The 12,147-nt window shown below is 35.0% G+C and overlaps 1 protein-coding gene across 2 annotated transcripts; it reads left to right on the top strand.

Moving 5' to 3' along the window:
* Window positions 1-6,262: 6,262 nt before the first annotated feature.
* On the top strand, window positions 6,263-11,273 carry LOC126582887 (beta-amyrin synthase-like). 2 transcript variants are annotated; one of them, XM_050247121.1, is made up of 12 exons: window positions 6,263-6,423; window positions 6,851-7,097; window positions 8,021-8,206; window positions 8,341-8,628; window positions 8,728-8,812; window positions 8,898-9,064; window positions 9,182-9,604; window positions 9,702-9,824; window positions 9,928-10,083; window positions 10,193-10,561; window positions 10,653-10,727; window positions 10,826-11,273. In XM_050247121.1, the coding sequence occupies exons 2-12, from the start codon at window positions 6,897-6,899 to the stop codon at window positions 11,033-11,035; spliced, it is 2,283 nt and encodes a 760-aa protein (XP_050103078.1). In that variant the 5' UTR covers window positions 6,263-6,423; window positions 6,851-6,896; the 3' UTR covers window positions 11,036-11,273. The 2 variants fall into 2 exon arrangements, with proteins under 2 accessions (XP_050103078.1, XP_050103079.1); XM_050247122.1 differs by lacking the exon at window positions 6,263-6,423 and adding an exon at window positions 6,467-6,488.
* The last annotated feature ends 874 nt before the right edge of the window (window positions 11,274-12,147 follow it).

Raw genomic sequence — 12,147 nt, 5'->3', positions numbered from 1 at the left:
CTGCTAACAATGCTTGATGCCATTTGTTCAAACTTGGCTGGAGATGTTTCTTCCATCTTGAAGAACAACTCTCGTGGTTTTGAATATTCACTGGAGTGGTGCCTTCATAGAACTCTAAGTATTTTTTGGACACACGAGTCCAAACACCGTCATTTGTTTGACAATTATCCCTCACACTATCTTCCGACACCCATCTATAAGCCTTGCATAAAGCTTCATCTTCTTTTCGGGTCCAAGCCTTACCTTTCATTGCAGACGAGACCATTTGAAAATTATTGAAAAAATTGAAGGATAGATTTTTGAAAGAGGAAAGAAAATATGAGAATTGAAATGGTGTAGGAATGGTGAAAGTTTTGTGAGGAATGGTGAATGAATGGTTTAGGTATTTATGGTAAAAAAAATTAAAATTTTTGAGAATTAAAAAAAAAAGGCCCAAAGAACCTAAAAAATTAAAAAAATAAAAAATTGAATCCAACGATAACTGGCGCCAGCTAGCCGTTCGATTCAAATTTTTTTTAAGCATTCCCGTCATTATAATCGACAAGATTAATGTATTTTCTGGCCAACCCCGGGCTGGCTGGCTGGTTGCATATAGCCAGCCCTCCAGCCTTTTGGCCCTTTCAGATTCTATGGGGTCCTCTCAGATTCCATGAGCCCTCTGGCCTAGCCCTTAATTGGAGACAGTTTTCGGGATGGCCTCAGATTCCACGAGCCATCTGGCCTAGCTCTCAGTTGAAGATGGTTTTCGAACTATTTTCAGCCTCTGGCCTCTAGACTATTCGGTTGGAGATGACCTCAATCCAAAAGACTAATTTTTTTTTTGGGGGGGTCAGTCGCCGGGGGGGGGGGGGGGGAAGACTCATTCATTTAGTTAATTAGATTATGCACCTATAATCCAACTAAGATTCGTCTGTAGTTAAATGTGGAAGTTGCGTTGTAGTTTTACTTGGTCACGAAGCATTAAGCACACTGCATTTACAGCTTGCTTACTTTGAACTGGGAGCTCCCTGTGTGAGAGTTGGTAGCCCCATCTGACGTCCATTCTTTTCTTTGACATAGTACATCCTCAGCATCATTGACTTCATGTATACTCACCAACTTTGACTGTGTAATATTATGGGTTTCAAATTTCAATTTATTTAATATTTTTTGGAATTTTTTTTTGTTTCTATACAAAGATGTATTCTATTCTAAGGAAGGAGACATTCTACTCTAGTCTAAGTGAAGAGAGATTACGGCACACAATGATAAATTATAATTAGTTATCGAACTTAACACAAAATTATACGTTATCTTTATTCATGTGAATTGAATTTAAAATCTCTTACATACAAGTACAAATAAATATTACTAGACCCTAAATCATTTTATAAGTATATTAGATAGCTAAACAGAAGCATTTCACTTTTGAGATGTGCTATCCACACATCTTTTTTTATTTCTTACACACCTCTTGTTAATTTTTGTTTGTTGATCTTCTTCAATTCATCCGATTCGAAGGTTAAAAACCTAAAAAGTATGGGAAAAGTAAAAAATAATGTGTAGATATCACATCCCTTCACTTTTTCTATGTATATTCTTAATTTTTGTGACCATCTTACCGGTTTCCATGAAAGTGTCAATTCCCCAACTGTTTTATTCCTGACTTTCACAAATATCTGTACTTGAATCAGATACACGAATCTCTAAATGTTGTTTTCAACATGTCGATGATGATGGTGGTAAAATGCTCAATAATTTGCGTTGAACAAGTCAACACCGCCATTTTATATATTTAGCACAAAAAATTTATCTTGTGATTGTGATGGGTTCTACAGCTGATCACTAATAAGTAGTCAAACTTTACGTGCTGCATTATTAAATTGCTTTGTTGTAGAATGGCGCCAAGGGGTTCATGATCATATTCCCATGTAGCTCCAAATTATGGCCATCATCCAGTAAAATAAGGGTCTCATTTAAAACCTGTCGTTTTAAAATTAAAAAATATTAACTCTTAGTACTACGGTGTATTAGTCTTCTTATTTATTTGTAAGTGAGAAATTTTATATTTGATTTTCGTCAAAAAAGGATTTGAGTCACATTAATATGACTAGTAGAGTGTGAGGCTTATCCCACTCCTCCACTCTTAATTAGTGTAGATAATATCGTCTTTAAAAAAAAAGGCTTATTATATTAACACTCCACAAATTGTTGAATAAACCCCACATATCACATTTTCTTTTTCAATTAAAAATTATCTTAATGCATCCTACATATTTTCCCATAATACCCTCCGAGGCCCAAAATAATTGGGGGCACCAAAATTATTAGGGTGATATATTTGTATATGTTTTCATAAGAGTATCAATTTATAAAATTTGGTTCAATGACAATGAAGTTTAACTAGAACTGATGGCTTTGTTGTTTGAAATTAATGAGAAGGTCTTGATTCAAAACACCATGTGTGCTGATTTACTTTTCATTTTTTACAAATTTCTTTTCATAAGAGTATAAATATATAAAATTTGGCTAAATGATCAAGAATTTTAATTAAAATCAATGGGTTTTTATTGTTTAAAATTAACGAGAGGTCCTAAGTTCGAAATGCTAAGTGCATGTTTATTCTTTTCAATTTTTACGAATTTTTGTTTGGTTGTTAATTTATTTTTAATTAATATCTAGTAGCTATGTGGGTTGTTATTTTTAAACATTTGTTCCAATTCAAGTCTAATCTTCCACAAAGAGTAAAGCGTTAACCAAATTTTTAGACCAAATTTGCAAATCATATAATGTGTCACCAAAAAGTTTAATTTAGTACTAATTTATTACTTATACATATCAAATAAAGACTCAAAAATATTATTATTTTTTTAGTCCCATATTGACAAGGTTAGTAAATAAGAAAAAATACCTAATGATTTATACAAAAACACTTTAAAAGTTCAGATGGAAAACAAAACTCATATCTATCTATTTGTAAACCCAGAGTTTTTTTGTTTCCTTCTCATGATACAAAATAAATTAGTTTTTCCTTGTTTCTAAATTATTAAGTTTGAAGTGCTTTTCTAAGTATAATTTTATCGATGTCTTACGTGTGAAAATAAATAATTTTCTTATATAAAGTGATGGCACATTTTTTGGCGTCGCCCCACATTCTTAATATACACATTACATTTTCTACATGCACCCCATATTTTCTATACACCCCACAGTTCTTAAATCTTATGAAGCTTTTAATTTGGACAAAAAATGCCTCGCCTGGGATTTAAAGCATATGTGAGTTGCTTTCAATTCCAAAATTAAAACCTGTGTCGTCTGTTTTTAATATTTGATGGTAATTTTAGGTGTTTAATTCTTCATGTAATCCCTAAAAGATGCATACGAACATAGAAGCTTGAATAACACATCAAAAGCAAGATTAAATAATTATCAATGTCATCAAAATCACTAAAACTCCCTCCCACTAGTCAAACTTAGATTTAAGAAGATTTTAAAAAACTTTAAAATCCTAATATAGTCAATTAAAATATTTTAAAAGATTTTATAATCCAGTCAAATCTATGTGTAGTCAATTCAAAGATTTTAAAGGATTTAAAAATCCATCTAAATCTAAGTGTACTAAAAAAGATTTTGGAGGATTTCAATAAGTTGTGGATTTTGTGGGATTTGAGAGCAAGAAGTATATATAACCAAGACTAAAAAGAATCCAACCTTACACCTAGGATTTCAAATCCTTTACCATCTGGACAGTCCTCAAATCTCTACCAACCCCAACCACACAGAGGTAACCACCATATACTTTGGTGGAATCTCTTATTATAGAGCAAGGGGAAAGATTTTTTTTTTTTTCAATAAAAAAAATTATATGAAAATCCACCAAAATCTGCAAACTAAATCCATTCAAATTCTTTAAAATCCATATGAATTTTGTAGGAGTCTTAAATCCTCCTAAATCCTATCAAATCTATCACTTTTAAAATCCTTTAAAATCTTAGTTTGACTACACCCCCCTAAGTTCTTGATTTTCATCATTGACGACGATCTTAGTAAAAAGCACCAAAAAGACAGCCCCCCGCTTCCTAAAAAAAAATCAACTCCCAATGTAGGTTCTTGATTTCTATTATCAACGATCTTTCACCGACCTTCCTTGTTACTAAGAGAAAAAAGCACAAAAAAAGACGAGGAAATCAAAAGAAGAATTACGTCACGTTATATTGGATCAGCTGATATTCGTATAAGAATTTCAAGAGCTCGATATGGGTATGATCTTGTAGAATCAAATGTTTGTTTTATTTTTTTCTTAATTGTCGTTGTAGTTCAAGGACTGAGCCTGGCATAGAGGAGTAGTATTCTTTCCCCTCCTATTATCATCCCATTCCATCTCCTCCTCTCACACTTTTCTTTTTGTCTTATTCTTTATATAAAAAATTCAAAACAAGATGTAAACGTGGTGTAATCGCAACCGTTTAAATAGGAAGGGATGGAAGGGGAGAGAGATTAGGAGGGAGAGAATCCTACTCCTGCCATGGGTGACCCATGCTTGATAAATGTGAACACTAGCGGGATAGGATTGGACTTGAGTCTAGTCCATTCAATGTTGTCTCAAAATGTGATATGGACAAGATGGGTTACGAATCTGCACTAGAATGGGTTATCATACGTGGGTTATAAGTCCCATTTTACAAGTGCATGCCAATCCAATCATATCCCTAAGGTCCTTGGCCCATTCGGCCTTTTTTTTCTTCTTCTAGCTACTCATATTGCATATCAGTCTAATACTCTCAAAATTCAATTGTGTTCTCAATCGAAACTCTTTTCCATTTCAGGTTAGTCCTATTTTTCCCCCTCTTAATTGCAGTGCAGTTTTCACTTCCCCCTCCTTGTTCTATCAACTTTTCTTTGGCTTAACTTTATTTTTTTAAAATGCTTGCTTACTCTTAAACTCATATTCAGGTTTTTAGGTTTGTGCAATGTTTTTATTTCTCTTTGTTCAATTTAGGATGTTTCAATTTTTATGCAAATTACTCAAATTTCTCATATTCTGAGTTCAAATTACCTGCGTATGTGAGAGACACTTTGAAATTGACTCTGCCACTGGATGTGAAAGGATAGGAAGGAGACAAAGATGGCAGAGTAATGGGTGGGGCCAGAGCTTTATAGTTTTATCTTTATTCTAATTTGGTTTATTTGTTAAGGGAATAAGGGGAACAAATAATTTGTATTTTCATGACAATAAAAATTTTAATTTAATTTTATAGTGAAGTATACATGTTAAATGTTGAATGGAAAAGGAACAAAGAAGAAGGTAAATTGAAAAGATCACTAGCATTCATCTTCTGAAAAATCTATCCATCTATTAAGAGCATGTTAAAATGTCCAAATCAACATTAATAGGAAAAAAGACAGTAACAATGTTTCTTAACCGAAAAGTCAAATCTGATGTTGCATGACATAAATTAACAACCCTCACCATAATTTACTACTAAAATTGACTGTAGCTTAAAAAAAAAGGTAATTGATTATTAAATGCATAGAAAAAACATTTCTAAATTAAGAGTGAGAAACTTTTTTTTTTTTTTTTTTTAAGAAGACAAGGACAATGACATTTTTTTTTCGTAGTCTAAATAGACTGATCCCTCTCTTTGTTTCTTCCTTTCGGTTATCAAAAGTCAACATACATCCAAAATATAGCATCATCAGATATGATGATTTCAGGAATCTTTTATTTCTTACACCTCTAATATTATATGAAATGATATCATTTCTTTTAAAACGTGCACTCATTAACACAAGTTGTGTTTTTCTCCTAAACCTAAAAAAAATTTGAGGATAATTAAGCAATATTGAAATAAAATAATTTATTAAAAAAACTGAAAAACGTTATAAACTCTGGTGTTTTTAAAACTATACAAAGCAAACTATCATACTATTTATCATAAGGCAAACTAATGAAAATGACTTGAAAACTTTGAGTTTTAACGATAAGGACAAAATAAGGGGTAAAGTGAATAATACCGAAATTAATTTTTTAATATAAAAATATGATTTTTCGTTAAAATAAACGACACCGAAAACTTTTCGTTAAAGTTCTCTTTTTCATAAGAATGTAACTGAAAACTTGTGAAGGTAGTTGAAATAACGTGTCGGTTTGTTTGATAGTACAAATATAAATCGGTGTATAATTAAAATTGTGAAAAAATATTATTAGTAAATAACAAAGAGCCTGAGAAAGTCAGAAAACACCAAAGTTGACCAAGAGCGATGATTAAAATATAGAAAAAAAGGAGGCATGGTGGCCACATTTTACTGTAGGCCCTTAGGGTATGTAAGTATATAAAGTGGGTTTCCCATGCATCAATCATCACAAAGAGACTAAGCATCTGTGCCAAGCAACTCAAAGCAAACTCTTTCCTTCCTCACCATCACAGCCGGTTTTTGCAATCGGTGAGTCCTCAAGCTCAAGGGCCAGAGCTTCTTCAGTACTATCCATCTCCCTGCAGTTAGCATATGTAAAAAAATTATATCATAAAGTTTACAATTAGGTCATCATCATCACCATCATCATCATCTCTCTGTCTCACACACACACACACACACACACACAAGATTCTTGGTCATTACATAGAGATTTGGGTAGCCAGAGTTCAGGTGGATGGTTGAGATTGAGATATGCATAAGAGATTTCAATGAGTTATAGAAATCAATCATTCTTTTAAACCTCTTTTATCATACTTTTTCCCCTTTTTCTACAAAAATATGAAAATAGAACAGTAATTCAAACCCTATTTTCTTACAGTTACATAGAACTAGAACGTGTATCTATCAAGCCCTTACTAATTAATTTCGTTATGTATTTGTATCATTCATGCAGGTACTAGAAAAAAGATTATTTTTGTACTACTAATCCAGTGATCAAGATGTGGAAGATCAAGTTTGGAGAGGGTGAAAATGACCCTATGTTGTTCAGCACAAACAACTTCCATGGAAGGCAGACATGGGAGTTCGACCCAGATGCAGGTACCGAGGAGGAGCGAGCAGAAGTTGAAGCTGCTCGTGAGCATTTCTACCAAAATCGCTTCAAGGTCCAGCCTAGCAGCGACCTCCTATGGCGTTTTCAGGTAATACTAGTGTTATCTCTCTTTTTATCTAATTGACAGGTTTAAGTTCAAAGTCTTGTGCTCTTTAATGCAAATATTTGTTTATTAATATATATATATATATATATATATATATATATATATATATATAAACTATAAACTTCTGAGTGGGCTTTAATTGCTTAATATATTTCATGATATAGTTATTCGTTTGAATATAGATAAAAGTATTTACATTGAATATAGTTTATTAGTATATTTCATGATATAGGGTTGGAGTCGGCTTTAATTATGCTATAAAAATAATAATTAGAATGCATCTCGAGAAGATTATGCTCTTCCAGATAACGAGGACAGATTATGTTCACCTAAAACTAACATGGTGAGTTGGACCAAATACGAAAAAGATAACCTGGAATTGCCAAAGTCATAAAATGTATTATAAATCCAACCCCAACCCTTCTGGCGTATATTATTTCATGTTAATATTGCGATTTAGTTCTATTTTGTATATAATGAGTAACACATAAAACTAATCACATTGTTAACCACGTTTCTAATACATAAAATAAGATTCACCACTATTTAAGAGCTGATTTATAATCTAATCGTTTTTTACTTCGTTAAATAGCGTTAATTATTATGTAACAGTTGAAGCACGTGACATATTTGCGGTACATAAAACAAGGTTTTTCATTTTCAAAGTTACTCCACCAAAAACACATTGGTCAACTTTTGTGAACTTGTACACTCTTTACGTGCGAGACTGAGTGGTAGGCGGCCAAAGAAAAGTGAACTCCGTGTGAGATGCATGCCTTGTTAGTTTGTACAACAGTGTTTATATTCTGTTTATTTATTTAGTTCTTCCAAATCCTTTTTTTTTTTCTTTTTTTTTAAATTTATTTATTCAGTACGATATAATATTTTACTTTGACCAATTGCAGATACTAAGAGAGAAAAACTTCAAACAAGAAATTCCTCCAGTAAGAGTTGGGGAGGGTGAGGACATTACATATGATCAGGCCACAGCTGCATTCAGGAGGGCTGCTACCTTCTGGAATGCCTTGCAAACACCCCATGGACATTGGCCTGCTGAAAATGCTGGCCCAAACTTTTACTTCCCTCCCTTGGTGCGAAATTTTGCTCCTTATTTACCATATAGTAAAAAAATTGAGATGCTGTAATAGTAAAAAAATTGGGTTTTTAGTGCACTTGTATGTGACAGCGGACTAATTGTTGCATCTTTATTGCCAAAAAATTATAGGTCATGGCTGCATACATTCCAGGATATCTCAATGTTATTTTCTCCGCTGAGCACAAGAAGGAAATCTTGCGTTACACATACAACCATCAAAATGAAGACGGTGGCTGGGGACTGCACATAGCGGGGCCTAGTATGATGTTTACTACATGCCTAAACTACTGTATGATGCGTATTCTCGGAGATGGCCCCGATGGTGGCCGTGACAATGCCTGCGCAAGGGCACGAAAGTGGATTCTTGACCGTGGTGGTGCGTACTATTCTGCATCATGGGGAAAAACTTGGATGGCGGTGCGTATAACTTACTAGTTTGTTTTAAATAAAAGTGGTATTTTATACTGTAAAAGGATGCACATTTGAGGAAATGGTCTAACTTAATTTGTGTTGCAGATTCTTGGTGTGTATGACTGGGAAGGCAGCAACCCAATGCCCCCAGAATTCTGGACTGGGTCGACTCTGCTTCCTTTTCATCCATGTAAGCACAATTTTCTTCCACATCCTATTTTCTTGTTAAGTTAAATAGTACAAGTCTTCTAATTAGTACAACTTCATCTCTGCAGCAAAAATGTTCTGCTACTGTAGGTTGACTTACCTACCTATGTCTTACTTTTATGCCACAAGATTTGTTGGCCCAATCACTCCACTTGTTGAGGAATTGAGACAAGAAATTTACTGTGAACCTTACAACGAAATTAACTGGCCTAAAGTGCGCCATTGGTGTGCAACAGTGAGTTTGCCTTTTTTTGTTCCTTATATAGTTCATGCCGTTGTTCAATTTTATTATGTTAAAGAAAAATTTTCACATACATAAACTTACTGTGCTATGCAATGTTGACTAATGCAGGAAGATAACTACTATCCCCATGGTCGTGTACAACGTTTTATGTGGGACGGTTTTTACAATATCGTCGAGCCTCTCCTAAAACGCTGGCCTTTCAAGAAGATCAGAGACAATGCAATTCAATTCACAATTGACCAAATTCATTATGAAGATGAGAACAGTCGTTACATTACAATTGGATGCGTGGAAAAGCCATTGATGATGCTTGCTTGCTGGGCCGAGGATCCTAGTGGAGAAGCTTTCAAGAAGCATCTTCCTAGAGTTACCGATTATATCTGGCTCGGAGAGGATGGAATCAAGATGCAAAGTTTTGGAAGCCAGTCATGGGATTGTGCTCTTGTGATTCAAGCTTTGCTTGCTGGGAATCTTAATGCTGAAATGGGACCTACCCTTAAGAAAGCACACGAATTCCTCAAGATATCTCAGGTACATATTCAAGTCATTAAAACTGTCTTTGACATACGAAAATGTGTTGAGATTTTCTGTTGACTTAAAAATACACATCCTATGCGTACCATTGTAGGTGAGGATTAATACATCAGGTGACTACCTATCTCATTTCCGTCACATTTCGAAGGGCGCATGGACATTCTCTGACCGTGATCATGGATGGCAAGTGTCAGATTGTACTGCAGAAGCACTGAGGGTAAGTGATTTTACTCAAGTGATTAACTTAAGTTGAAGATTTTGCCTCTCATTTATGATGAAAAATTGAAGATGGTGCTAACTTGTAACATGTTTTGTTTCAGTGTTGCTGCATTTTTGCAAATATGTCCCCAGAAGTTGTTGGTGAGCCAATGGAAGCTGAGTGTATGTATGATGCTGTCAATGTCATCATGTCTCTTCAAAGTCCAAATGGTGGTGTATCAGCCTGGGAGCCAACAGGAGCACCAAAATGGTTGGAGGTAACAAAAACCGAAAATCTTAATAATTTTTTTCCGAAGAAATTTGAAAGCTTTCGTCATTTCACTATGTCTCATAAATTGGATATACTAATTTGTTTTCCCTCTTCAGTGGCTCAACCCTGTGGAGTTTCTGGAGGACCTTGTCATTGAGTACGAGTACATCGAGTGCACTTCATCTTCGATCCAGGCCTTAACATTGTTTAGGAAGTTGTACCCTGGCCATAGAAGGAAGGAGATCAACAATTTCATCACAAGGGCTGCAGACTACATTGAAGACATACAGTACCCTGATGGCTCATGGTATGGAAACTGGGGAATCTGTTTCGTGTATGGTACATGGTTCGCAATCAAAGGGCTGGAGGCTGCCGGCAGGACATACAACAACTGTGAGGCAGTGCGCAAAGGTGTCGACTTTTTGCTCAAAACACAAAGGGCAGATGGTGGCTGGGGGGAGCATTACACCTCATGCACAAACAAGGTACCAATGAAATTCAATAGTAACGAAAAGGTAACCCTGTTGACCTCAAGGAAAGCATAATTCTAATATTTCACTTGTTCTATCTCTTCAGAAATATACAGCTCAAGACAGTACAAATTTAGTCCAAACTGCACTCGGACTAATGGGTCTGATTCACGGTCGACAGGTCAGTACATGACAAACATTTTAGAGGTGTTCTGTTTTAGTTTTTCACAATTCCCTCCAAAAAATAAATTTCTAAATGATTTTTTTTCTTTGCTATAGGCTGAGAGAGATCCAACTCCTATTCACCGGGCTGCTGCGGTGTTAATGAACGGTCAATTGGATGACGGCGATTTCCCCCAACAGGAACTGATGGGAGTTTTTATGAGGAATGCTATGTTGCACTATGCAGCATACAGAAATATCTTCCCATTGTGGGCTCTCGGTGAATACCGCACACTGGTTTCGTTGCCTATCAAAAAGATCGCTTGAGCCTTGGATCACAAGCAAACGGAAATCCATGGGACTTGCCAATACAACCAGAACATATAAAACCTAGTTCTAGTTGTGCCATATTTTGTTCCTTTCTTCTTTTGTGTCTGTAGAGTTGATGAACTTGTAACTGCTGAAGAACGAATAATCTATGCAAATGTATTCTTTTGTGATTTGTAACCGCTAAAGAACGAATAATCTATGAAAATATATACATATTTATGTTACTTATCGACAACATGTATCATGCATTGCGAGATGTCACATCTCATCAAAATAAATGTGTACGAGTCTTCCCTGCAAATTTGCTACATTTTAGTACTTTCTGCTCTCTAACTTGCACCGCTCCCATTGAAACGCCGTAACAAATGGGCAGTGATTAAATATTTAACCAAATCGCAGTTCACACCATATGAATCTTTATTTGATGCTGGCTTTGTACTCTGTCTTACAAAACCTGAAGTGTTTATTCTACTTCTGTAATTGAATGCCAAGGAAGAAAGTCCATGTCAGATACAATAAGCGTTCTTTATTATGCAATAGCTAATTCAGTATCTGGTATCTAAACCTTAGAACATAACAGCGCATAACCTTCTATTTAACAGTGTGCTTAGCCATTCGTTAACTTCCAGTTCCATTTTTGTAACATATTGAGGTATTCTGCAAGAGCCCAAATTGGGTAAGTGTTCCTGAATGCCGCGTAGTGCAATGTGATATCCCTCATGAAAACTCAAACCACTTCCTGTCACTTGTTTCAGTGTTTGTGATATTCCTCTTTGCTTTCGGCTTCTCTCTCCCCCTCTGTATGTGTGCGTGTAGGTGGGTGGGTCTTCAACTGGTGTCTCATTCTCCTATTTATATTTCTTTTACTTCCTTAATCCACACGGAAATAGGATAATTTAAAGGAAATTTTAACGAAAAAATCTCGGTACTGTTCATTTTTTTTAGTTTCACCACATCAATTGGATTAGGCAATGCCCATTAATTGGGCTGGCTTCAATGGACCAATTTATTAAGTAGTGCACCGGTCCATTTTCTAATATTGGCACAAATATAAGATGCCCAGCAGCCCATCTCTTCAACTCTTCGGGTTTCCTCGTATTTTAATTGTT

This window comes from Malus sylvestris, chromosome 9 (assembly GCF_916048215.2).
Source record: "Malus sylvestris chromosome 9, drMalSylv7.2, whole genome shotgun sequence".
NCBI lineage: Eukaryota > Viridiplantae > Streptophyta > Magnoliopsida > Rosales > Rosaceae > Malus > Malus sylvestris.
Note: the sequence above shows the minus strand (reverse complement) of the source record. Positions and strands in the feature narration are given on the sequence as shown.